Source organism: Amblyomma mixtum, chromosome 2 (assembly GCF_055824585.1).
Source record: "Amblyomma mixtum isolate Tamu chromosome 2, ASM5582458v1, whole genome shotgun sequence".
In the NCBI taxonomy this organism is placed as follows: Eukaryota; Metazoa; Arthropoda; class Arachnida; order Ixodida; family Ixodidae; genus Amblyomma; species Amblyomma mixtum.
Window position 1 is genome coordinate 293,552,245 of NC_143013.1, and position 26,974 is coordinate 293,579,218.

The 26,974-nt window shown below is 47.3% G+C and overlaps 1 protein-coding gene across 3 annotated transcripts in view; it reads left to right on the forward strand.

Moving 5' to 3' along the window:
- l(2)gl (LLGL domain-containing protein l(2)gl) overlaps positions 1-26,974 on the forward strand; it is a 79,048-nt gene that overhangs the window by 36,055 nt on the left and 16,019 nt on the right. The window contains exons 1-15 of one of the 3 annotated variants that reach the window (XM_089574476.1): positions 4,283-4,429; positions 7,523-7,621; positions 11,502-11,599; positions 12,735-12,816; positions 13,256-13,365; positions 14,799-14,939; positions 15,878-16,034; positions 16,518-16,641; positions 18,300-18,354; positions 19,576-19,730; positions 22,299-22,516; positions 23,343-23,573; positions 24,786-24,938; positions 25,636-25,811; positions 26,751-26,839. In XM_089574476.1, coding sequence (XP_089430602.1) covers positions 7,538-7,621; positions 11,502-11,599; positions 12,735-12,816; positions 13,256-13,365; positions 14,799-14,939; positions 15,878-16,034; positions 16,518-16,641; positions 18,300-18,354; positions 19,576-19,730; positions 22,299-22,516; positions 23,343-23,573; positions 24,786-24,938; positions 25,636-25,811; positions 26,751-26,839 — 1,873 coding nt within the window. In that variant the 5' untranslated portion in view covers positions 4,283-4,429; positions 7,523-7,537. Of the gene's footprint in view, positions 1-4,282; positions 4,430-5,305; positions 5,325-7,522; positions 7,622-11,501; positions 11,600-12,734; positions 12,817-13,255; positions 13,366-14,798; positions 14,940-15,877; positions 16,035-16,517; positions 16,642-18,299; positions 18,355-19,575; positions 19,731-22,298; positions 22,517-23,342; positions 23,574-24,785; positions 24,939-25,635; positions 25,812-26,750; positions 26,840-26,974 lie in introns of those variants that run through there. The other 2 variants (XM_089574478.1, XM_089574477.1) reach the window with 2 other exon arrangements.

A 26,974-nucleotide genomic window follows, 5' to 3' on the forward strand; every position in this document is an offset into this window, starting at 1 on the left:
TCAGCCGGACACGGTAGGGGGAAATTAGCTACTGGCGCCGTAGGCCTCTAGCTTAACAGACAGTCTATAGACTGTCTAAAAAATTTTTGTAAGGGCAATCCCCCATTTTTCTCATCCCCAACCCTTAGCAAACTTCCCCCACAATTCAGAACCCGACGTCGTAGCCTTGGGTGCGGCTCATTACGACAGCTGCTATCCCAATTTATTGTAGCCGCTGCGGGTGATTTCAATCATTTCGGTTGTGTAAAATCTGGGATCTGTTTTCAGCCCCCATCTCGACGGAAGAAGCCATGTCGCCGAGCACGACTCTCAAGCATAACGTGGCCTTGACTGCGTATAAAAGAAATAGTGAATGTCCTAACCCTTTCAAGCAGGGCGACACCTTCTGAGTATCGAAGTTTTCTAGGGTTAGTTGTTATGGGTGTTCGACTGCGCCCGGTGTTTTCGTTGCACCTTTAGACTGCACTTCTTTAAAAATTCGCTTGGATTAAAAGTCGAGACTTAATACACCGTATTTCAGTAGGTCCGGCATTGAATAATTTAATTGAATAAAAATAATTTAATTGAATAAAAATGGGGCGAACTGATGCGTGCCGTGAACGAACAACAGAAAAGGTCAAGACTAATGATAAATGGCCGTATGTGTGACACGAGAGAAGTAAAATGATTTTGTCAAGTAGGCATTTCAAATTATTGCCTAAACTCGTACATCCACAGACCATTGCAAGCGACACAATGCTCGCGCTGATATCATTTGATTGAATCAAAGTACCACCCTCCAACTTATTCCGATTAATGACACAAACGTAGTGCTGTCTATCATACTTTTGTAGTGAAGTGACACTGACAGCAACACGCACGATCTGTTAAATCGGGATAAGCTTCCATAGCGCTTCGCAGTTGCCGCATCGTTCTCTGCTATCCGCTATATACTCGTTTACTTTCTTTCCCCTCTCCTCATGCGTGATATACGGCTAAGCTCTGAGCGGAAATGCGCCATCATACTGTTCAGTCGGCGTGCTATACTATATTCAGACGCGGAGTCAGCCCATATGCGGATGGCAATCTGTCCCTGACTTGAGAACAGGTGCAAAATGCAGCTGTCGCCAAATGACGACGACTGGTTAAAAGGAAATAATAAAAAAAGAGCGCTTGCATATGTATAAATGCTCGTCGGTCGCGCACATTTACCGACTGATGCGGAGAGGTCGTCCGCAACGAAAAGGCGCGATGTTATATGGCTGGAATTTATGCGCTTTGCCACGGTTGTTTCTCTTCCGGGTGTCAACCTGCATGCATAACTCGGAGAGCTGTTATTGACTCAGCCCTAAAGAGAATAAGACAGATTGTGGTGAACAACAAACCATCATAATTTAAATCTATAGAAGGATGCGGGTACAGACACTGTATGAAATAGCACGCTTTCATTTATCGTCCACTTCGTTGGCAAATCCACTGCGTAAGACCGGATACCGAATGTAATGGCAGCAAGCATGAGAAACAGCGTATTTGTCATTGCACCTTCGGAAATTTCAGTGCTTTGTAATTATATGTAGTAACGATGTACGGAATTGATAGCCACGTACATTAAACGCGTGGCAGAGCACGCATGTTTGCAGACAGGTGTGCATGTAACGAACAGAGCGGTACATGACAACAACGTGGCCACGCTGTGCTAAAATTTTCTTTCAGTTCACGTACGATTCACAGTTGTTCACAGTGATATGGTTTTAATCATTCCATCTATAGTTTCGTTGTATACGAACAAAAGCGAGGTGAAGCATGCAGGTGTGTGCTGCACACTTGTCGCCGTGAACGTTCGCCAACTCTTGGTTGAACGTCACTCAAGGCCAGGTGGAAATCCAACGAATGTCAACGGCCAACAGTGTCATATTAAATGCTATATATACCGACGAGAGACATGTCACTTGTTTTGCTGCGCGCAACATTTGCGCATGTTCAGCGGCAGGTGAGCGCCCCCATGCGCGTGCGCAGTAAGCCACCCAGCTGGTCCGATATGTATACGTTTGAGCTGAATGCAAAGAAACAGAAGTGATATAGAGAGAGATTTAGCATAGCGGATACACACAGCTGATTAGGGCGCCGGCTGAGCACGTGCACATGCCCCACCTGCCCCACCCCTGCTACTGCGCATGCGCGGGAAGGGTCCGGTAATTCGGTGTATCCGCTATGCTAACTCTTCTCTTTATCGATACGACGTATACATCAAGTGGACAGTCTCGCGACAGGAAAAGAGAGGCGGCGTTCGCCCACTCGCTTCAAGGAGGCAACAAATGCTGCATCCGCTTTCCACGCAGCAACAGAAGAAGAGGAAACAAGACGAAGTCGATCAAAGCAGCTCCAACGGGAGGCGTGAGAACGGCAGGAAGGAAACTATATGGCCTCTGTTTCCGACCGAACAGTTTGCGCCAACGAAGCCACTGACGCCGCCGCACCACCCCCGGGTGTGCAGTCAGCCGGTCGGCTCTTCGCAGTTCATTGCCGATGATGGCGCTGCGGGACCCGCAGCGACTCCGCCCGGGCGGCGAATAGAGATCGACCGTCACCGCTTGTTCAGTGCAGCGTGTACAGACAGCCCGTACGTGTTGGATAGCGGACGCAATCGTATTGAAACATGTGCGCCGCCCGCTGTGGCGCCTTGCTCATTTCCGATGCCCCGCTGCCGTGGGCGGTGCGTAGTCGTGCAGTTCTGCTAGCCAAACAAACACACACACGCAATATCCAAGGAACACAGGGGATTTTTTATATTTACTTATTTTGTGGTGTTGATTAATGGAGAATATCCATAAACCTATATATGTATATATATATAAACGTTCCGATTGGGGACCAGTCTGCAGTAGACCCTTGTTATGTTCTAAGCGTGTCAATCTACTTCGTGGATACTTCTGGTTCATAGTTTTTAAATTGCGATTGTGCAGAAAAGGTGGCCCTAGCTATACTATAGCTTGCTTGTTTAGCGCTGAAACCAGTGTAAACACTTGTTCCCTTCTCCCTCTGCCCCCCCCCCCCCCCCCCCCGTGCCCTCCTCCGCGCCCCCGCCCAGCAGGTATTACACGCATGTCATACGGACACCAGCTCAAAAAATTGAAATAAAATAAAAAGGTGGTCTGATGCACTACATGTGCAGCGCAGCATTATGCTTGTTCCGGTAATTTGAAAGGCCCAGCGGAGAACAAAAAGAAAGAAAAGCTATTATATGTTTACGGCAAATTGCGGACTCGCATTATGTGGAAATGAATCTGTGATTAATAGCAACGGGTATTTGCATAACCAGGAAACGCGTTGTAGGCATGTCAAGGCCCATGACCTTCGAAACTGGCAGTATGGAAAGGGAATAAACACCTTTTATCTCGAAGCGCGTTCGCATCACGTGTGCTCTCCGGCAACGAGGTTGACCAAATCCAGACACATACACAAAAAATGCATTCTACAAAGCAAGCACACGCAGGCGCAAGAATAACAAAACAAAACTTACGGCGAGCATAAATAAACATTAAGTGCCGCAAGGCAGGCGGTTTATGCGAGCGACGAGCGCGAGTTAGTATGTGTAAGCTCACGCAAAATTTCTGCATCATTTTATATTCGCACGCATAGGAGTTTAGTGCGTTCTTCTTCGTGCATCTATTTTGTGCGAGTTATTTTCATTTCTCTTTTTGACGGCCCGCCCGGTAGTTCGTCCAGGGCAGGGACGGGTTTCCCGTTATGGGCCCTGCGGTTTGCCAGCGCGACACCGCAAATATTTATGGAGCCAGACCCGGCACGGGCAAAACGGAACAGGCAGCAGCATCCGCGTCGCCTTTGCCACGCCCGCGTTCACCTCTTTTCTTTATGCGCCGAGCATTTGCGCCCGCCGAGCGTCGCGCCGGTTAATGCGAACAGGCCTTGCAAAACGCCCTACCCGTCATTGCACAGCGGTCGAGGCGACGGCATAATGCCAGCGGCACTGTAAATTAGACGGCCTCGAAGCGCGAAGCGCGTGTATTTGTGACCAGGAGCTCGTAACAATAAACACCGAGAAAAAACTGAAAGCTTGGGTGCGCGCACGAGTCAATGGCCTATTCAAGCGATGCGCCCCTGGGCGGTGACGTCATGCAGCCGAGATAGGAAATAGTCCGCCTTGTTCGAAGCGTTGTTTTTCTCAAATAATATCGACACTCTGTATGAAGGCTATTTTAAATGCAAGTATTGTCAGGTAATTTATCATTATGGATGTACTTTGAACGCTGTAACGTTCTCTGAAGCTCAAATTCTTCAGGAGCGCAGGAATACAGCGCTCCGTCTCGCGCAGGTACGCGCTGTGTGGACACATGCGTCGAGTGTCTTGCCGTTTGTGTGTGTGTAGCCGGTTTGCTTGAAGTGTTGGAGAGTCCATCATAGGATGTTTACACTTTGAAGAGCATTCACTGTAAGTACGCTACCGTTTTCTTTCGCGGACGTCCGATGCTACGGTCATTTGATCAAAGTTTGGCGTGGTCGGCTTCTCCGCGCGGAGTTGTCACGTAAACACAAATGTCGCTCCGAGCGACGTTAGGCCTAACCTATAAAACCGGCCTTCAGGTGCAGCCGCTCTCTCCGTTGCACTGCCCGCTGACCGCTCCTTCGAGTGCTTCGTTGCGCTGGCTTGTAATTTTTTGCATTTAATCTTGCCAACCGCTTCCGACATCGCTTCGCGATTCGGCGCCGCTGTTGCGATTATAAAACACCTTGTCTCTCATGTTTTTGAGCAGCATGCCTTCTCTTGTCAGTGCCCGAGCTGGCAGGCAGCGCATCAACAAAACAAGAAAAGAGCGCTGGAGGCTGGTTTGTCAAAAGCGATGTCAACGCCCAACTCGCTGAGATCGCGCTAGGAAGAAAAAAAAAGGCGTGCTCAAGCTTCGCTGTTTCTTCGCTGATATGAGTGTCTTTTACAAACTTCCCAGAGCGATATCGTTCCGCGTTAAGTTTGCGGATCCTTTTTTCTTCGTACGCGGACGCTTTTCTCTGATGGATATCGGCAGTGTAGGCGCTGGCTGAGGCGCGTCACGCGTCGCGGTTCCTCCTTGTCTTTTTCTTTTTTTCTTTCTTGTCCAGCTTTAATACCGTGTGGAGCGTAGTTCCGCTATCTCGGCAACGCCTGATCGCGTTCTCGTACAGTCTCCCCTTTCGGCTATTTTGTGTGAGCAACTCTTCAAGCACTGGGACGAAAGAATTTCTGCCATCGACTGCGAACCGCATTCCGGACGGTTTTTCTTCTTTTTGTGCGTTTGCGCGAGGAAAGCGCCCGCCTGTGTGGACGTTCATTCGGCATAGCGCTTGTCGAGGTGTGTGCATGTATGTGCTGCGCGGCGTGCAAAGCGAATTTTTCGCTCGTGTTTCTTTGCTTGTGTCTGGCTGCCTGGGTGAAGGCCGCGCAGTTTCGCGCAGCCGCGGCGCAGGGAGGGACCGTGTATTGTCTGGCGTGGTGCAGCGCATCGCACGCTGCTGCATCTGCGCGCCTTGACATTGATGCCTTTTCGGCTCGGCGTCGGTTTGCAGCTGAGTTTTCTTTCACACGTTCTCGCGTTCAAGGACGGCCTCGCGGCCGGTGTGTGGCCGACATTAGATTAATCTGAGACCTGCTTGGTTGGGCGCGCGTTCTGTCGTCTGCTGTTCAGTGAATTGAGCCCTTCCGCAGCGGCATTGCGTTCCTTTGTTTTTGATTTTATTCTTTCTCAGTTTCGCATTGTGCGCGCGCTCAGCCTGCCTTAGTTTTGCGCCTCTTTTCAGCGACGTCGCCTTGCGGCCAGGCTACGCATGGTTTTCTAGCGGCGCGAAAGGGGTGAAGAAAACATTGTACTCAGAATTGCCTGCGTTTGTGCATATACACTGACACAGATAACGGTTTTAAAAGGCAGGGGCATGCCACGCTAGGCAGAGTATCTTGGGCTACGACGCCGTCATTTCCAGGTTAACTCGACAGGCATGGTAGCGTGATATGCAAAGGCTCGAATGTGCAAAGGCATGTTTTTGAAAAAAGAAGTATGAGTGGGCGGTCCTTTGTTGTGCATATCGCATATGTAGGGGCTGAAGAATGTTAAAGCTGTATAAAGTACACCGTAGTGATATGGAGTGTGTTAGCTTAAGACAAAGGCTCGTTCACCGACTCGCACAAATGCGGTGTTATTTTGTGGCACAGCATGACAGTGGTAAAATTGTTGCATAAAGTGTAGTGACTCATTTTCATGCAGAGCGTCTTTTTTGTTTTGTTTGAACATCATGCTAATTTCATATTAAATACGTAGAAATGTGATAAATATGTAGAAATGTGGAATTTTTACTGTTGAGGATTGTCACACTGAATGAGCATAAGTTGTTTAAATGCCACATCTTTTCCTTGTAACTAAAAACGTGTGAAAAATGTCATGATTCAGTTTCAGTGATGGCGGCAAATATTGGAGTATTTGTCGTGCAGTCACAAAAGTACACTTATATTTGAACAGACTGCAACAGTGGCACAGGTGCTGCCTTGCCATACTGACATTCTCAAGCAGCTTGTTTGCTCAGTAGTGCTGCAAGCTTGCACTTAGTTGCGTGCAGAAACTGCAATGTCTGGACACTTCAGAGGTTGACGCGTCTCTGTGGAGGTTCTATCGCTTTAAAGAGGATATGCGGTTTCTTTCCACATGCTTATTGATAGTTGACTGATTATCGTTTACAAGTGTGCTGGTAACTGCCCAGCCGCCTTTTGTGCTAACTTTACTACATTCGGGAACTTAGTTTGCCTATTGAAGTCTCTCGAAAAGTACATTACATTGTAATCGGAGGTGCATATTATAAATATAGAGAACATAACATGATGGAAAGTTGTGTTCGTACATGAAGGCCCCACAAGAAATAAACTTCTGAGATGTTTTTGTGCATGCTGTTTGCTTCTTGGCACTTCCAACTAACTAGCCCGCCGAAAACGTCATAACATTGTGAAAGTCATTCAGTTTCGTTGTTAGTCTTGACTTATCCGATAAATTGTCCCTGAAAAACTCTTATTCACACGTGCTGTTGCAAGATTCTCATGTTCTTATCTTGTACCCATTGTGTCTCATTTGAAAGTACAAGTTCCTTGTCTCTCGCTAAATTTTTTTTGCTGTGCTTCAGTAACAGGTATCTTGTCGGTTCAGGTGCCTTCAAACTCTCCGCCCATTCATCCATTGCTGTCGGCTTGTCATGGGCAAGGGGGAGAGAGATGTAGAGGGCCAGGATTAGAAACAGGAGAGGTGGCGATAGGAGGCGTCTTGTCGAGTTCATTGCTCACAAAGCCTGGGACATTCGAGTGCTCACAACAGGTCCCGTTGGTTACCGGTGCTTCCTTTCTGCTGCGTTTTGTTTTTTTTTGCTCTGGCAGCACCTGTCGGAAGGCCAGGCTGATACTGGCTTTCAAGTTTTGGGCGTGGTGTGTAGCTTTCGCATTCCCACTGCGTTGGGAGTTCTTGTACGAGTGCAGTGTGTATCTGGCTCTGAAAAGTGCAAATTCCTTTATGTGCAGGCCTGAATAGTGAAGATGCTCAAGTTCATCACAAAAAAGTCCCAGCACGTCAGTGCTGAGCGGCTCAAGGTCCAGCGAGAGCTGTTTGCGTTCAACAAGGTAAAGATTATTTCGTTTTGCTGCTGTTTCTCCCTTGCATTCTCTTATTAACACAAGTTTTCATCTTTTTCACGAGTTTGTTTAGTGACATTTCAATAGTCTGCTACCATCTCATTCATTCATAAATGTGTTGGCCCTTGATTTCATGCTTAGGGTGTGCCGCCTTGGTGGCTCGGTGGTATGGTGCGGGTTCGATCCCGGCGGTCAAATTTCGATGGAGGTGAAATTCTACACCCCTGTGTACTGTGTGATGTCAGCGCACGTTAAAGAACCCCAGGTGGTCGAAATTTCTGGATCCCTTCACTATGGCATCCCTCATAGCCTGAGTCGCTTTGGGACGTTAAACCCCAATAAACTGAAACCGAAACTGTTCTTTGGATGCAGCAATTACATCTGTAGTGAGGTTTGTTCTTATTGAGAGGTTTTTGTACACTTACTGTAAGCAGGCATTTCATGCATTTTATATATATTGTGTAGATTTAAGACATACCTTCGAGTTTAATATTTTTCATGTAAAGATCATGACTGCAGCTGCTGCATTCATTTGGGGCTGGTATCTAGTGAAAAGTGTTTTTCTATGTTTCGTATAGTCTTGTGCACAGGGTGCAGTAGAATTCTAGGAAATGAATAGACTAAAATACTAATCAGCTTTTTGGCCCATTCCAGAGAGTTTTATGTTCACATTTTTTTTTTCTCGGTCTCATCTAGGTGCACAGTCCCTCCTTTCTTTTCTTATTTTCTTACACAAGAGTCAACATGCTTCTTCTTCGACCGTGTGCGCTTTCCTGTGTTTAGTTGCTAAAGCTACATTTCAGAGGGGATAAGCTCTGCCAGTGGTGAAGGGTAGTTACACAGACCCTGCAGATAGTCCTTCCCGCAGCACACACAAGATCGTGACTCTGCCTAGGATGCTTGCTATTACGATGCTTCTGATGGTCAGAGGGTGGGTAAGGAAGAAAAACTAATAAAAGGAAGAGCAGACGTCGGACGAGACAGCTCATGCTGCTAGCATTGGCAGGCTGCCCAGTCCGGCTCTTCCTCGGCTTCGTGAAGGCCGCTGCTTCTCCGGAATGCCTAATTGCTGTGTCACAGAGTAACCAGACTTTCCGGTGCTGTCTTGTGTCAGTCTTCCCGATGTCAAAGGTTACCTGGCTACGAGAGGTCTTGGTGAGCCTGTCACTGGCATTTTCTTCGGTTCCTCTGCAGGACATGCATTTTTGGGCCGCGGTTCCCTTTTTCTCCTCTCCCCCCCCCCCCCCCCCCCTTTTTTTACATGTGGAATATGGTTGAGGAATTTTCACCCCCCCCCTCCTCTCCCTCTCATGCATTTTTTGTGAAATAGCTTACTTGGATGTAGTTTTACGACCACTATGGTATTTCTGCTCTCCCACGCTGCTGCTGATAACGGATATCTACCAGGGCCCGTTTTGCGCTTGTTCCATTCTGTGAGCAGGTAGTAGACACAACAGCGTAGAAATGTGAGAAGGGCAGAGCCAGGCTGTTGTGCCCAGCTCTGGGACGCAATTGTGGTTGCCAGGCATTTCCGTTATCGTTTTTTTTCTTCAACGTTAACTACTCTATAGTGCTAGTGTTTGCACGTTCACATATTTTATGTTTACTTACTCTGTGCCTTTTTCGAAATTTTTCTGTATGTTCCGTTTAGACTGCTTCTTGCCCCATGCATTGTATGTATAGTGTTTACGCAACCACTTGTGATTGAAGGGAACACATACCTGACTACAGTATCTAGTGTACAGTTGAATTGAACTACGTGGTATTCATTAAAAGATGCTGGTATTGCAGCGTGCTGGGTTGTTTTGACACTCAACATGTGGTTGCTACAGTCGCCTAGCTGCTCTAGCCAGGATATTGTGTTGGTATTTTATATTTGTTCTCCTCATCCAATGCTCTGCATGGAGGCAAGAAAAACAAAGGAGGCAGTGACAGTGAGACAATAGAACAAATACAGCAGGCTTGCACTCCAGCGGGCACTGTGCTGTTGACAGGCACTGCATTCCTTAGCAGTCTTTTGTCCCTGGAGAAGCACTTGTGAAGGCTGCCGAATCTGATATTGACTGTTTGCCAGCGTCGATCACCTGACTGTTATGCATTTTCACCTCTCTGAAGTTCTTGCCTGCGTTCCGAGTTGTTCGCGTGCTGATTAGCTAGCATTCAATTTTTACAAGTGTTTGCAAAATTGAATGCTAGCTAATCAGCACGCGAACAACTCGGAACGCAGACAAGAACTTCAGAGCTGCAACATGCTGCAAAGATTTTGGTGTTTTAACTGTTAAGTCTTGTGGCAACCTTTGGTAGTGGCTAGTTTGGATGGTTTGGGAAGGGGGGGGGGGGGGTAAGTTTACATGTCTTTTTCCTTTCCTCTGCAGAATGTGGTTGATATAGATTTCCTTTTCACCCCCATTCCTAATAATGGTTCCACTTTGCCATTGAGGCACAGTGGGATTATCTTGTAGTAGGGCTAGAACTAAGTGGTGCCTTTTGCCCTCCAACCTTTGACACAAACATCCCACCCCACCTGTTCAGGAAGAAAAAAAGCTAAGCATTATATAGCTCGGCATCTAGGCATGTCGGCAATGTGCTGCACTTGCTGTCTAGTACAAGCAGTAATCTTATCATTGTGGGCTTGCTTTTTTACTGACACTTGAGAGAAGAATTTTTGAAAAGTATGAGAACAACAGGGCTAAGAACCCCAAAAAGCAACAGTGAGCATTGATTTTATCTGCTGGTTGAAACTTTTGGAAGGGACTCAATACAAAATCATACACGTGAGTGATAAAAGAGTGAATGCAGCTTTCTTTTTGAACTTTGTGTCAGGCATCTACAATCTGCAGGGTGTGCTGTTGTAGAAGCAGGAGACATGTGTTTCATCAATTTCAGCTGCATTGCCCACGTCTGCTTGATGAAACGGGATGAAATTAAGCATCAAAATGACGAATAATTAATAAAATTAAGCTGTAGTTGGTGTAAAAAATGCTTTACTCACCTCTCGAATAGCGGCAGCAATCAGTCCAACAGCGTGAGTCACTACAGATGCTGGGGAGGAGTGTGGTTATGTTCTTTGGTTTTCTTTTTATTTTGTGGCCTTTGATAGAGTGTCCGAAGGCAGCTGTTCTTGGCCCCCGCAGCAGCTGGTGATTGCTTCTGTAGTGTGGTCTGTCTGCTCTACTTTGCGGATGACGCACTTTCATCGCTCTGGGAACTTCTTGCCTGTTCTTTACTGAGCAAAGCATTCATAGTTCTTGGTCTCTGTTACTGTACTGTGTCGGCTGTACTGTATACTGTACTGTTGTATAGTACTACGACTATAGAAACACCTGTCATAGAGTGAACTGGAGATCTACTTGTGTGCCGAAATAAGCCTTGGCTTCAGAAATTAACAGTGTCTCGGCTGTTTTTGTGGCATGTGTGATTGCATCTGATTTTATCTTATGTGTAGATTTCGATCAGTGAGCTGGAAGTATCACCAACTAAACAGCATTCAATAAAAAGGGGCGACTCCTTAGTTTCTGTTCTTGCCTTGTGTGATGTAGCTCGAAATAAGGTGATCATTCTGTGTGTTACTAGAAGTGATTTGTCACTGTCAGTAGCATAGTCTGTGCTTACTGACCGAGCTTCTGTGTCATTGATGAGTACCTATGCTAACAGCATTGAAGCAGCTGGCATTGAATGACTGTCATTTTGTCATGATAATGGCGTACAGCTGTGGAATAATTGGATTTGGGTAAAAATCTGGTCTATTATTTCTTGCCCTCTATGCGAGCCACAACCCTTTCGTTTTTTCCTCCTGAATAAGGTATTAGCTTTTAGTGTAATTAACATACTTAAATCGCCCTGTTTTTGTGATTTTCACCCTTGCCAGACTGCCTGCCATGGATTCCCCCACTGCCCCACAGCTCTGGCCTGGGACCCATTTCTGGAGCTTTTTGCCATTGGGACCAAGACTGGATCACTCAGGGTGTATCCTTGATGTGTGCCGGCATTGCTTACTGTGAGCGCAGCGTGTGTCAAGCGCTCATATGACTGTCATGACAAGGGAGTATTAGTGCAGCAATTAGGGAACTCTGCTCCATGTGTTGAAGCCACAGGCAGAGCATCTTTGTAGCTTGATATCTGTGCATGCATCTGTGTGCTTCACTAAAGTATCAAGAGCAACTATTGCTTAAAATGAGCTTGAGCTGTACCTTAAGGATTGCACAGACATGTGTCGCTAACGTGCAGCTCCTTGAAGTGGAAATACCAGTACTAAAGGGTCCCTGAAAAGGGTGTTCGAGGTTGGCTATGAAATTCTTGCATTATGCTTTCGTTATACCACCGAGCGTTTATGCCGCGTACAAGACCTGAAAAGCGAGCTGATAATTTACAGTACATTTGTAAAAACTCCCTCTCCCGCACCTCGCGGTGACCAGTGGTGCCGGGCTTTTGCCTGAATCCGTGCGCAACGCGTCATGTAGTGCTTGTTACATCAGCAGCGGACTGCTTTCATTGGTTCATCGGCCAACTGCGCCCTCCGGGGAATCACCACGTGTGTTGGCAGCCGGCGGAGGGGTCAAGTGAATGGGGTCGGCAGAGGAGTACCATTTCTGCGCACAAGAAGGGACGAGAGGAGAGGGAAAGGCGCGAAGACGTGGAAATTAAAATTTTTTCTACAGGTAACTCAGCTTCCACAAAAAGCTTTTAAAAAGTTCTTGCTGTAGGGTATTTGTCAAGCAGCTTCCTTTAAAATCCTAGGCATATCTCAGCATTATTGCGAGAAGAGCCCCTTTTAGAGGGGCTCCGAATCGCCTTCTCAGGACAGCACATCAACTCACTCAATCAGTGTATTGTGTCGTCATGAAAACCTGAGCCAAGTAATAATACACTTCTAGACTCAGCAGAGAACCCAATGTTGTGCGCGACAGTTGGCAAGCCCTTTCTGGCGACAATGTTACACAGCAGAAGAGGCACTCTCTTGGAGCCTCCATTTTGCCTCCTGTTTCTTGTGCTGTCTCATTTTTGACAGCCTTTGCTTTTTAAAATCAAAACCTTTGCTGCTTAGCAACACATTTACTTTTCTGAAATGCGAGGTGTGTGCACCCTTGACACCTGTCACCAGCTATGGCACTCCTGGTGTTGAATACGTGGTTGAGCACGATGCAACCAGCCCCGTGATAGAGCTGCATTTTGTGCCTAAGCAGGTGAGTGCAGTCAGCAAACAAACTGTCACTTTTTTTTTGTTCGTAGCATGCCAAGGTACAACTATGTGGAGGAACTTGTGGCAGGCTAAACTGAGTGCATCCTGTGACATTCACCCCTGTGTTGTCACTCAGTGGCTTTGTTGCAGTGCCATGCAGTGTTGTGGAAACATTAATGCTAAGAGAGACCCAATGACTGGGCGCAGTGGTGCCACGTATGTGAAGAGTGTTTGCATGCAGGCACCAAAGCACACCTATGCAGGGATTTGTGCAAGTGAATTATTTTCGTACTTGTTACCACTAAGAGCCATTGCTGGCTTCTCGAGACTGTTGCAACCAGATAGTGACATATTGAGCCGGAACAGTGCATGAGAGGGGAGCGTGGAGTTGAATGTTATTATTTGGGCTTTGCATCTCACTAACCTCACGTGTTGTGTTGCAGGGTCGGCTGATAACCCTCCTTGAGAACAACACACTGCACCTGTGGGAGATCAACATGAAGGGCGAGGAGTCGGTACTCGAACATGTCGAGTCCTGCACTGTTGACTCCAAGTGAGTTTTGTTTGTTAGTCAGTCAAATGTTTAGGGGAATCCCCCAAGGTGAAGTAGATTTGTAATAAGAGAGTAATTACTCATTGACGTCCACCTGAACGCAGCCATACAGCTACAAAGGAAAGCTGTACAGCTTTCTCATAAACTTTGCACTTAAAGAAAAATTCGTCCTGGTCCAAGGTTCGAACCCGGGACCACCGCTTCACCGGAGCAGTCGCTCTACCAATTGCGCTAACTGGGAGGGCAAGCCTATGGTAGGGCGAGAGCGAATTGGTCAATAACTCGGAAGTGGGAACTGTGGTAGTCAAATGTTTAGGGGAATCCCCCAAGGTGGAATAGATTTGTAATAAGAGTGTAATTACTCATTGTTTGGCGAGGAGTTCTTCCAGTCGTCCTGGTGTAGTAGTGTGTTGAATAGTACAGCTGGCAGATGTACGAGCAACTCCGGTTAGAAAGGGAATGCACTATCCACATTCAACTAGGCTCCTTCATAAATGAGTGAAAAGCTAACTTTTCTTCTAAAGTCTTTCCCTGTAGGCATAATTCCAACTTTCGTGCATAACTAACTGCAGCATTTGTTCTTGGTGCATACTGATTGTCCCCTTTTTGTATAGCAGGCATCTGTGCTGTGCATGTCTTGTTTAATTGTGTAGGAGGCATCATTCGTGCTGCCTGCTGTGAAGCCCTGTTTGCTCAACTCTCTTGTGTGTACTGAGCTTCTGGTTTGGTTTATGGGGTTTAACGCCCCAAAGCGACTAAGGCTATGAGAGACGCCGTAGTGGAGGGCTCCGGAAATTTCGACCACCTGGGGTTCTTTAACGTGCACTGACATTGCACAGTACACGGGCCTCTAGAATTTCTCCTCCAAAGAAATTCTAGCCGCCGCGGCCGGGATCGAACCCGCGTCTTTTGGGTCAGCCGCCGAGCACCATAACCGCTGAGCCACCGCGGCGGCTTGTACTGAGCTTCTGTTTTTGTTTGTTTTTTTTAATTAATGCTTGCCGGAGGTGTACAAAGTCTTAAAGCATCTCCATGCTAAGAGTTGTGGTGTGTGCTTTCTGTAAGCATTTTTGGAGAATAGTTTGTGGTATGCAAGGAGCGCAGCGCTGGCTACCTTGTCAGGTTCCGTTGTCAAGTTACGGATAACTTGGCATGCTTACTACAAGCCTCTTGGCTGCTCTGTCCTTGTGGCCAATAACCTGAGAAGCTGGACTGGAGTGTGTAGCTTTGCAGACTGCTGTTGCCGTGCCCAAAACATTACTAGGACTGAGCCTTGTGGCAAATCAAGCCAACCAGCTCATCACTTGTCACCAAGACAAATGCCCTATAGTTAGTAGTGCCCTGAAGCAGGCACTGTGTTTATATATTGTCAGGTTTGGGCACAGCTTGGGTGTGAGTTAATCGTCGTAACCGACACCATATGTGCGCTGCAGGTTGCGCATCTTCACCTGCTCCGTCCAGTCCTCTGGAGACCACCTCTACCTGGGCACCGAAGGGGGCAACATTCACCTGCTGGACATCAAGTCCTTCCAGATGACCGACACCATCATCTACCAAGATCTCGTCACCCAGAAGTGAGCTGCCACATCTCCTTCCCTTGGCGGCTAGCACCGCACATTGAACATTCTCAGTGGATCTGTTTGTGAATGGAGAATTGAATTGCAATCTAGGAAGTGGTGGAGACCTAATGACACCTAGTTGTCACTTGTCAGTGGCAGGTGGGAGGCTAAGATATGGATTGCTGCATCAATGGAGAGCACGTGGCAGCCTGCAGTCAACTCTTGATAATTTGAACTGAAAGGGAACTGCGTATTGGTTTGAACTAAGCAGAGCCATTTCAGTACAAGACATTGGCTCACATGTTATTCCAGCCTGCCAAAACCTGGTACTTTATTAGTGGGATTTCTCATGAGCAGTAGTCATCGTTATCATCATGAGCTGTAGCTGCTAGGTGCTCTCCCTCGTCATTATTTTTTTAGTGCAAAAGTACTTCTAGCCCCCCCCTCCTAGTTTCAGCTGTGTGTGTCTGTGTGTGCAAAGTTTCCAAGTAGTAGCAAGTGTAACTGGGTCACTGGACACCTCAGTCGCCCTGTGAGTAGGTGGTGGTGTCCACCTACGAATTGAAGCAGTTATGTGCCGTTCCTTTTCTCAGAATCGGCAGAAGGTTTAGGCTCCATTGATTTTAGAAGAGGACAGGTGCGTAACTGCCTGCCTGATTCAGTGGACACCTCAGTCGGGCTTTGAAATATGGAGGTGGTGTTCTTCTGGAAAAAAACGTTTTCTTGCTCAATATTTCGTGCTTAGCAATGCTAAACTGCCAGCCATTTTTTTTTAGTCGGCAAAACAATGTACTACTTTTTTTCTTATGAAGGAATTGGACAGCAATGTGCAGTAATTACTGTAGTGGTCTCTCTTCTGTGAATTTGTATTTGCTTGCTTTCCTTTTGGTAGAAAGAAAAGTGAGATATTGCATTCTTTGTTTGGGGCCTTACCAACATGGCTGCTTACACAGTGTTCCTGAAGACTACAAGATCAACCCTGGCGGTGTTGAGGCCATCGCAGAGCACCCCTCAGACCCAAACAAGATGGTCATTGGCTACTCGAGGGGCCTGATGGTGCTGTGGGATAACCAATCACTCAACGCTGACCAGACATACATCTGCAACAAGGTGTGTAGATTATAGCGGCAAAAGTTAATGGTTCCATGACAGACGCTGATGACTACGACGTTCTTCGGCACACTAACCTGTGACTGTGGCTTACCTTGCTGCTTGCCTTTGCTTGTCACTGCAGTTCGAACCCTCCCTTTTTATTTTTACGCTAATTGCTTGTCTCGGTTTACTTCTATAAATTTGTCAGAATTCTTTTGGTCAGTGGGGCATGTGGCATGTTGGGCCACTGTGGGGTTTCAGTATTATGCAAAATCGGCACAGATCGTGGAAATCTGGAACAGTGCACATGCATTGAAGGGAAGCGTGGTGGTTGCTCGGAGATTAAATGGAGATTGAATTGATGATTTCTTTGCGCGAGAGTTGTTCAGATGGCAGCTTAGATATTTATGCAGCCTTTTCAGTTGCCGAACAATTTTTGGCATCAGAATTGGAAATGACTGTCTTTCTGTGGTGTATCTTTCTTTTTTTTTTTTGTGCCAGGATCTCCACTCGGTGTCATGGCACGGAAGTGGCACAAAGTTCATGAGTGCCCACAATGACTGCAGCTACTTTGTCTGGGGTGTAGACACCTCCGAGGCAATTGAATCTGTGGAGCAGTGCTACGGTGAGTCCTCTGCACTGCTGTCGTGTCTGACTTAAATGGTTGGGCACTGGCTAGTTGAGCATTTGCTTGTTAATCTTGAAGACTCAAGTGCCTGTTCTGCTGATAGTGCTTTAGGTGCAATGCTTTGAAAGGCTCCTGGGACGCTTTTTGCTCTGGCCTGAACAGTTGTGAGAGCCACGCAATGTAGTCCCTGTCATGCAAACAGTGCTGTAGGGGATTTAGACAGTGAGTGGGAGTTTAACTGAGACAAGAATGCCAACCAAAAAGAACCTACTCGGCTCTTTCTTCAGATGTGACTGCAGGCGAGCTGCAGCTTGCCTTTTTTATGCCCTCGTTTAGTCAGCCGCCGGGTCACTGACCGTAGATCGTGGATGTTAGAGGGGGGGAAGAGTTCCGAGGGAGTGGTCAACATTCCTTTCCCAACCAGGCAGACCTCTGTCGAGTATTATTTTTTGAATGGGACTTGTTAGATGTTCTGATCTCAAGTGTGCAGCTAGACAAGGATATAATGAACCTCCATGTAGCGTATTCCTCTGTAGAATTAAACCTGGACATAATCAATTAGAAAAAAGTCCATGATTTTTTGTTGCATCGAGGTTTTCGTTACATGCAGCTTTTGCAGGACGACTCGAGAAAGGACAGTGAAAAACGGAAACCAAAATAAGCAATAACTGTTGGTGAAATCGTATTAAAAATGTTCACAGAAAACCCAGTTACTCGAAGTCATAAGTGCAGAGAAACCTTTCGCAATCCAAGTGGAGTTTGTGGAGGAAGGGACACCGTGGCCGAGCAAGAGAGTGCGCGCTGCTGTGCCGTCGCCAGTGGAGGCAACTGCTTCTTCCCACGTGTTCCCTTTCTTGGTCTGCTGTTGCCTCAGGAAATGGACTCTTCGCCTTGCGTCACCGGCGCTCTCCACGTGCGAGAGCTGCTAGAGCCAGAATAGTGTGCTCATCGCCAGTAGCTGGCGCAATTCAGGCACTGACAGCAGACGTGTGGGGGGAGTGGGGATGGGGGAGAGCGCCAGTAACGCAAGGCGGAAAGTCTTGTTTCCAAGGGCGATAGCAGGCGAGCAGACCAAGGGATGAGCATGCAGAAAGAGGCAGATGCTTCTGAACCCACCACCTCCCCAACTCTCCCCACCTTGTGTGCAGCAGTTTTCCGTGGTGAAGACCGTGGCTGCTGCCGCTCTCGGGCGATTGTGAAATGACCCTCCATGTTTACGACGTGGGTTTATTGTGAAGATTTCCAAGACCATTTTTGTCTACATTTATTTTTCATTTTGATCTCCGCTCTGCACAGTCCTTTCGAGTTTTCATGTGAAAATTGGATGCAACGAAAAATTTCGAACTTTTTTCAGTTTTGTTTTATCCAGGTTGAACGTTGGTAGCCTGGGAACTTTCACGAAGTACTTACATGGAGGCACCTTTGAATGTGCGTGTAGGGGTGATGTATATAGAGTACACGTTTGCAGGCTGCTTGATACTCATTTCAAACAGTGGGCATTGTGGAACACATTTTTTTAATGAACGATGCTATAAAAAGAAAAGCATCCTTTGTGTAATGCCTTCAGCTTAGGTACATAACTACGACCTGGCTTGCCCAATTTAAACTTGTCTCACTGGTAACTTATTTGTGAACTTCTTTACACCACCTTTCAGGTCCTTACCCTTGCAAGGCTATCAACAAGATCCTGTGGAAGCGGACCACTGGAAAGTGAGTACCATACCTTGTCTTGGAACTTGTTTGCAGTGTCCCACAACTCCTCCCCAGTGGAGAGAAAGCTATGAGTGCAAGATGACGGCTTCCACAAGCACTGTTGTTTACTCTCATAATGAACACAGTTTTTAAAAAAAAATCTGAAATTTAGATATGTGCATCATTATGCTGGGTAAAATCTACAGAACAATCGCACCTCTTGACAGCCAAAATAGGGTATGCGTTCACTGAGTAAATGCAGTTGCCTCATGCTTGTGGATTCGACTGCAGAGTATGGTATCTTATAGCAGCAGTTACAGAGAGCTTACAGCTAGACATTTTTGTTAATGTATTAAATAGCATTTTGATTCATCTAACAGATGTGACAAGGTGGTTAGAGCTGCCTCTTTGTAATTAATTTAATCACTGATTGCCTAGGTATGTAATGTAGATGGCTTTTCTTTTTGTATATCCAATCTGTTTCATACATGCTAAAGTCCTTGAGAGTACTTGGCAATAAGTTCTGAAGCCACATGATCCTTACGTGTGTTCACTGTAAAAGTCTAAAACTGGATCTTGTAAAAAATGGCTATGGCAGCCACATGGCCACTCACTGCAAAAGCTGCAAATGCCGTCCTGGTTTTGAGAACACCAAATTCATTGCAAGGTCAAAAGACAGATTAGAGCGTGAAATAATAGAAGCCTATTACATCAAGCAGAGGGGCGATATCTGCATAAGCAAGCCATCTGTGTCATTGTCAGAAGAAGAGATTAGGTTTCTGAGTGGGTCTCTGTCAGCGTTATAATCATTGCTTTGGTCCACTTGGCACGTGTATGTTTGTTAAATCACCCCTTTTATCTTGTTTTTCTGTATCTTTTTGCATGCAGTGTGGTTCTTAAGTGGTTTTTCTGTGAATAAACTCAGTTGGAAGTTGGCGCCAGTCCTGTCTTGTGTGTGTGTGTTGTCTTCGTTTTTTAGCACCAGTGCGTAAACATGTCATGCTACAACCAACTAGCTCAAATCAAAGTATTGCTGGATCTTGTGCCTGTGCGTATGTGCGTGCGTTACAAAGGAGGCCAGCCTACTTGTCCGGCTTTGTTATAGCTCCTAAACCGTACTTGAGGATGCCCCACGGAAGATGCAGGTGCATGAGAAATGCGCCACTGGAGATTTGTTTTCCTGGTTTTGTGGTTTCACTGCCCGGCCTCATTCTATTTTTTTTCTTCTTCTTAATGAAGGGATGACTTCATCATATTCTCGGGTGGCATGCCTCGAGCCAATTATGGTGAACGGCACACTGTCTCAGTGAAGCATGGAGGGACATCCAAGGTGCTGGATCTCACATCCAAAGTGGTCGACTTCTTCACCGTGGACAAGGAGGCTGATGACCCTGGTATGTTAAAGACGATGCCTGCACTTCTAACATATTTTCAGGCTGCTTGGCTTTTCGTCATCTTGCGACTCACCATATCCGGTGCTTGATGCACCACATCCAGTCATCGTTAACTCTGCCCTCTTCTGTGAGTTCACTGGCACTGCGATGTCTGGCCTTCAGATGCGTACTGTCTATGTGAGGTCGTAACTTCCTCAGCTATCTGTGTAGCATAGAGCTGCTTCACATGTGCCTTGAAAGACTTGTTGAAGCAGACGTCCAGTGGTTGCACCATAAAAGTCATGCCGCAGGGTATTATGGCACTGGCTGTACGTTTTTCTATGAGGCATGCTTTTTTCACTGCATAACTAAACCCCTCCACAAATTTCGCATAATACCGGCACCCCGCATCCCTACTTTTTGACCGCATTTTTTAAATTTTTGGTGTGGGTTTTCCGCGAGAAAATACAGCAGTGTTACTGGTTCATGTACAGTCGACGACCGATTTTTAGGACTCTCTAGGGACCGCGAAAACGACCGAAAAATCGGACAGTCCGGAAAATCAAATTTCACCGAAAAAATCACGAACTTATTACCACTATGCTGGAGAAAGCGGCCATTTGTATTGCACACATTCTAAAGCTCCTCATGACTATATTTCGCCGCGCGAAATACCGTATAAACGCGTATAAGGGCCGCACTTTTTTTTTTTCCAGATTCGAGGGCCAATTTTTGGGGTGCGGCCCATACACGCGATATGCGAAAAAAAAATTTTAAGTAAAAACACACCAACCAGGGAATGAGCGACATTCATTCTACGTTCAATCGTCACTCGCGAAGTATTTAGACTCCTGAGCTGGTGCACGCTCATGCCAAAAGAAGCCGCGCAGCATGTCCGCTGTCAACGCGTAGCCGTTGTTCCGAAATTCCATCACAGAGGAACAGCTCTTCTTCCAGTTCAGGAAACTCGCACGGCTTGACTCGGAAAGCGCGCTTTTTGCAGCTTGTGTTTCTCATTTGGTTGCACCATCATCGGACGCACTTCTCGGCCACGTCGAATTTCCCGCCCGCCGCACGCTTACCGACCGCGTTCGAGAGCTAACTCCCAGCCGTGTAGCTTAAGGTGCTTGCCCATCGTGCTAAAACTGTGAAGCTCGGCGACAGCACGCGAAAGCCACTATCACGGCGAACGCGCTAACACGCATGCTGACACGCCACGAAAGGCTGGAGCTGGCGATACTGATGCCGATGTGAACAGCGGAAAATCGCGACCGAGAAAAATGTTGATGATAATGATCACGGCGCCATCCATAGACGGCACTTGGAAGCTCCGGTGCGCGCGCGTGGCGTCCGCGAACGGCGCAGCGCCGGAGCAGATCGCGGCCGCGATAAGATCCAGCGGCGCGCCCGAAGCGCACTTCGATCGCGGAGGCCACGGCGTGCGCGTAGCCTCCGCGATCGTATTCGCGTTCCGTGTTCGGGACTAAAGACTCGGCACAGATGAGTTCCGTGAACTCAGACTACGGTTCAAGTTCGTGCGGCGGAAGACATTCAAGGACAGTACGAATTCGAAAACACGCGAGCGCAATGTGCCGACTCGCGCAGAATTTCAGCGTCGCAAGAGGCTCCCTTTAAGCTTGAGTTTCGTTTTGTTTGATCAAGTTTTCGATATCTCCTGCAGTCTGAATTAATGAGGTTCCACTGTACACATTATATGGCGGCTTGGGTACTGGCGGCGAGTGCGAACGAGGACCGAAAAATCGAGTGGTCAGTTGCGGTGCGTCCGAAATTTCAAGCGCTCTTACACATTGGCTCTATGGGCCATGTCGCGGTGCCACGAAAAAGTCCGAATAATCAAGCATGTCCGAAAAATCAGGCGTCCGAATTTTCGGTCGTCGACTGTATTTCAGTGTTCTTTAGTATGAGGAGTGCACCAAAGGTACTCGCAAAGAGTGGACTTTTGTGCGTTGAATAATAAAGCACAACCGTATCTAGATTAGCTAAGTGTGCAGGCATGTGCTGCCTTTGGTTTGTTTTTCATGAAGAGTGCAGCTGACAGCTTGCTATGTTGCTCAGTGCACATAAGTGTTTCAGTGAGAAATGTGCTTCTTGTCTTCAGTGTGCATTAATTAAGGCAAACCTCTGTTTACTTCAAACAGGCCCATGTTATTGCATTGATTACACGAGAAACGCTACCATATTTCCGGTATGGTTTGATGCAGCGAAGACGCAGATACCTTGCTTTCTCTGTTTGAGGGGTTTGTCATCCGCACTATCATCAGGAAGTGGGTCGCAAAGTGTGCAGGCAGGTGCTAACCCTGGAATGCAGCTTGACTTAGAGGTGGACGGATCCTCTCTAGGGAGTCGCGCTGGCTAGGTCACATAGTGCAAAAACATTTTCGTTTGAACTATGGTAAACTGTTCAGAGCTGGGATCTGTGCAGCCTCTTGGCATGTCATCTTTTGCCAATGTTTGCCAAGATTTTGCCATAGGTAGCCTCTGAGGGCCTGGTGTAGGTAGTCGGACAAGTGGTGTAGGGGAGGTGTCCAGCGCGTTCCAGTGGTGTGATGAGACGCGGTGGCTGTGCAGAGTGTGCCGAGCCTGTGGCCCTGGTGATCTTGGCCGAGGAGGAACTGGTGGTGGTGGACCTGTCCTCGGACGAGTGGCCCAGCTTTGCCCTGCCCTGCCTGTCCAGCCTGCACTCGTCGGCCATCACCTGCACCAACCACTTCTCCAACGTGCCGCAGGATGTCTGGGACAAGCTGCTCGATGTGGGCCGCAAGCAGGCAGTCAGCTGCTCAAACAAGGTACGGTCATATGGAGTGTTTGTTCACGTGAGGAGCGTATGTGGATTTGAAATAAGTCTGACTGCGCTCGGGGACCCAGTTTCATAGTATGAGATGTAAAGTGTTTCCATTCTTATGCAGCCTCACTTGTATACAGACTTTCTTGCAGCTGGCTAGAGAGAGAAAATTGTTTGGCTAAGAGATGCAATGTAGTCTGTGCTCTGTTGCACCTGTGGATGCCAAGTGACCTTGCAGTCATCTGCACTCCAGCAGCATATTCAAATCCTGCACTAGGTGGTTGTAATGCAAGTGTGTAGGCAGTGGCCATTAGTCCTGCCCTCTCAGGGCCAGTCACATGCTCATCAACAGCCATTGCTAGTGTGTGCTTGTGGTGCTTTCTCTATTGAGAAGTGTGTAGTTGTTTACCGTGGAGTGCTTGAATGCAACCCTCCATAAGTTTCTAGAAGATCGATTCAATGAATCTGGCTCAAGCTTTTCGGGAAAACTTTGCAGACCCTCTCGGTTTGAAGGTTGCCTCAGTCTCACTTGGGAAGGGCCCTGTTTTGCTGGGAGTGAACCAAAGATGTCAGACACTATTTGGCTAGGCTTTTGGACTTATTGCAAAGCTACTCACTTTAACAGACAGTGGAGGACTGGAAGGCCTGTCATGCTGTGGTGCATAGGGTCACGAAGAGTCGACCGTGGCTTAACAACTGAACAACTACAACGATATCAGTGAGGCACATGGGTTAGCCGTTAGACAGACGGGCATTTCTTGTGCAAGCACTGGTGTCGCATCACCTTGCACTTGCTGCACCTTGATGATTGTCTCCGGTTGTTGCCACAGCCGTGGCCGCTGGTGGGTGGCCGAGTGACGGGAGAGGCACCGAATCAACACGACCTGCTGGTGACCGGCCACGAGGATGGGTCGGTGCGCTTCTGGGACGCATCTGGGTCGTGCCTGAGGCAGCTGCTGACTCTGCGGACGGCACGCCTCTTTGGTGCGGGAGACGGCCCGTCTGGCTTCCACTCTGCTCAGGAGGAGGAGGAGGAAGAGGAGTGGCTGCACTTTCACAAGGTGAGTCACGGCTGTTCGTGCCACCTGTGCCAGTGTTGCATGGACCTGCCTGCCAGCCGCTGAGTCCTGCCGTCAAGGAGGTTTGTGGATGTTGGTCGGAAGCACTTGGTGTTGCTGTGCTGGTTGGCTTAGCTAGCACCTTGGTGTGAGAAAGTAGGACACAACGTAGGCTACCACAAGCTTATGGGTTCGTGCTTTTTTCTCGTGCTGTAATGAATAACAAAAAAGTCATTGCTGGTGTGTGGCCTAAGTTATTTCCACAGGAATGGATGAGAAGAAATGTGCTGGGTATTTCAATGAGTTCAGTGGCTGTTAGCAATCAACAGCTTTTGGAATGGCCTTTGAGATGTCACTTGCATCTCATTTGTTGTTGTAGGGTGGCATTTTTCTTTGAAGTTGTCGCAGAAGATGAAAGAGGAGTCTATTTGTGGAGCTGTGTGAGAATATACTCCTCAGTGATATGATTGTGGATTATGTGAATTTCTGTATGAAACGAATTCTTGAGATTCACTGGTTGATGTGCATTGAGCACAGTTGGAGACATTCAGATGTTCCAAACTCACTTTGGTGCCACTACGGATGATATGAATGTGGTAGCCGTGACGTTACCCTCTAGCAAGGATTGCATTCGCCAGTTGCGCCATGAGCTCTCAGTCACTGGTGTATGGCTCGCACATTGCCTATGCCGCGATTGTCAGTCAAGCAGCACGCACCTCAAGCACTGAACGTTGGTGTGTGTTGGTAAATAAATCCAGTCAGCTGCGAACAGATTTACTTAGATGCGGATTTTGCTCATGTTTTGGTGGTAGGATATTTTTCACGACCTCCTGAGATTTGTATACTGAGACTGTACTGTATGTGGAAAAGGCTTGGTACCTCTGGACACAGCCAGCATTTGAGTGCACATACTGCAAACTGTTGTTGTATTAGTTTGACTCTTGTACTGCTGGTCCTAGAAAGAGTCAACTTTTCATTCCTGCAAACGCTTTAAAATTGGCGTGCTGTGGTGGCTGTGAGTGTGAAGTAGTTGCTGTTGTGTTGCAAATTCTGTCTGAATTTGTTGTCTTTTAGTGTTGTGTAAACATTACAGCTTGTTTGTAATGTTGGTCTGAGACAGTGTGTGATAGTTTCGATTTTTTTCTCTTCTCTGGTGCTTCTCAGAACTGCGCCATTTTTTGAGTAGTCCCCATCCTGTGCTTTGCCACGTTGCAGGTAGGCACATTTGACCCGTACAGTGACGACCCCCGCCTGGCCGTGAAGAAGGTGCTCTTCTGCCTGCAAACGGGGCGCCTCGTGGTGGCCGGCACCGCAGGTCAAGTGGTCTGCTTCGCCTTCGACCCTGAAGAGTCCGAGAACACGCCTGAGGTGAGCTTCTCTTGTCAAGACTCATCGAGGCAGGATGCTTTCGAGCACAGACCAATATAAGCTTGTGGCATACCGTGGCAGCTTGATTCCACTTGAACACTGCTTACCAGACTAATTTCCGAACATTGCTGATGGGTGACGCAAGAAAGCACTTTGACTTGGTGTTGTGACCAACATGAATGGCGTTATAACAGCGGAGCCCGGTTTTCTTACTTCTGTCCTTACCCAATTTTCTGTGCTTGGGCAGGTTTCATCAGCATCGCAAATTTCAAAGGAAGTTACAGCTATCACGTATTTAGAGCATGGGTCATTAGTCATTACTGCTGCGTCTAGCCTAGGGCCTGACTTCAGACAAAGGCAGCGTGCAACTGTCACCTAATTTTAATACTTGCGCCTGAAAATGAGAAAAAAAGGGATGTGTAAAGTAAATCCTTGTGAGGAATTATCAAGTGTGTCTTGACCCAGAGTTAGCTCATTCCTATCTTAATGTGAACAGGAAGTCATAGCTGTATAGTAGGTTCACAACAGGCTGCGTATAGCTAATTCAGGTGCTTCACTTACCGTGTTCATTTGTGCCATGAGCAACACTCGAGGGGCTTTGTCAGATTTACAGTGTCATCTTTTGTCTCCTGGTGCTGCCGAGTCTGAGGCTGTTTGTGTGATGCCCGCTTCTCTCTGCCCTGTCGTCTCGTTGCAGGCTGTGCAGTTGAATTTTGTGGGCGACCGTGACAGCTTCGTGTGGAAGGGCCACGACCCCCTGCAGGTGAAGGGCTGTGCCGTCAAGTCGGAAGCTGGCTTCCACCCGGACCTGGTGCTGCAGCTCTCGCCACCTGCGGGAGTCACTGCCCTGGCGTTGCACTCCAAGTGGGGCCTGTAAGTGGAAGGGAGGGTGTCTCTTTTCAGACAAAACAGCGGAGCCCTGTAAATGCGGAGCATTTACAGGGCTGCAGCGCCCAGGGCTTTATGTGGCCCTGTAAATGCGGAGCATTTACAGGGCCAGTCCTTGGCTCCTTGCTGATATCGGGTGTAGCTTTTATAAAATGCAATGTTATCCGGGTGGCAGCATACGATGAGTAAGGACAAGAGATAAAAGAGTGTTGCCCAAATGTGTCTGGAAGAAGGAAGGAAGTTTCAATAGAATACATGGGCACTCCTGTGGTAGCTTCTGTTCCTTCTTAGATGCAAATGTGTCCTTATACAGTTGAACCTGGTTATATCGAACTTGAGGAAGATCATGAAATAGTTTGATATATTGATAATTTGCTATGTAGAAAATGGCAATAAACGACCTTATCTGTAATCTCGAAGCAAGAGTACGTTGCAGGCACTCTGGTGGCATTAAGCACGAGTAGATACTTTTTCATGGTATTTTCAGCGAGATGTTTTGTCTGTTTTATATAAGCAATAATTCGATATATGCAGGTTTGATATATCTGGGCTCTATTGTATGTCCTCTTCAGGTGCTGCATATGCATGTGTGGGTGCAGCCTTCAGTGAAAGATCCCTCGTATATATGGATGCAGTGTCCTCTAACGAGGTTGCGGGAAAATAGGGGTGAGACCTGAAAAACCGTGTAGAAACACATAAGCCAGGCATGCGAAATGAACGCAGAAAATAATTGTAAATTGTACACCTTCGTGTTTTACGGTAGCCTCTGATATGGCTGCAATGAGTGTGTGAGCGTAGCATGGTCAATTTTTTTTTTGTAATGGCCTCATTGAGGCATTGTGCTGCCTTTTTTCTTTTGTTTAGCAATACTGCTTCACTTGAAAGTGTGCCGAGTTGGCATTTTGTGTGGTTTTCTCTCCACAGCATTGCAGCTGGAACTGCCCACGGATTTGGCGTCCTGGACTTTGTACAGAAGAAGGTGGTCGTGTCGAAGTGCACGCTGAACCCTCACGGTATGCCTCACTTCACTTATGAGGAAGTGTGCTCGTTGATCCAGCAGTGAAACAGCGTCTTTGTGAAAACGAGTGCCTTAAGGGGGGACACGGCTCTTTGCGGCCGAAAATTGGTCAAAAAATCGCATTTTCAAT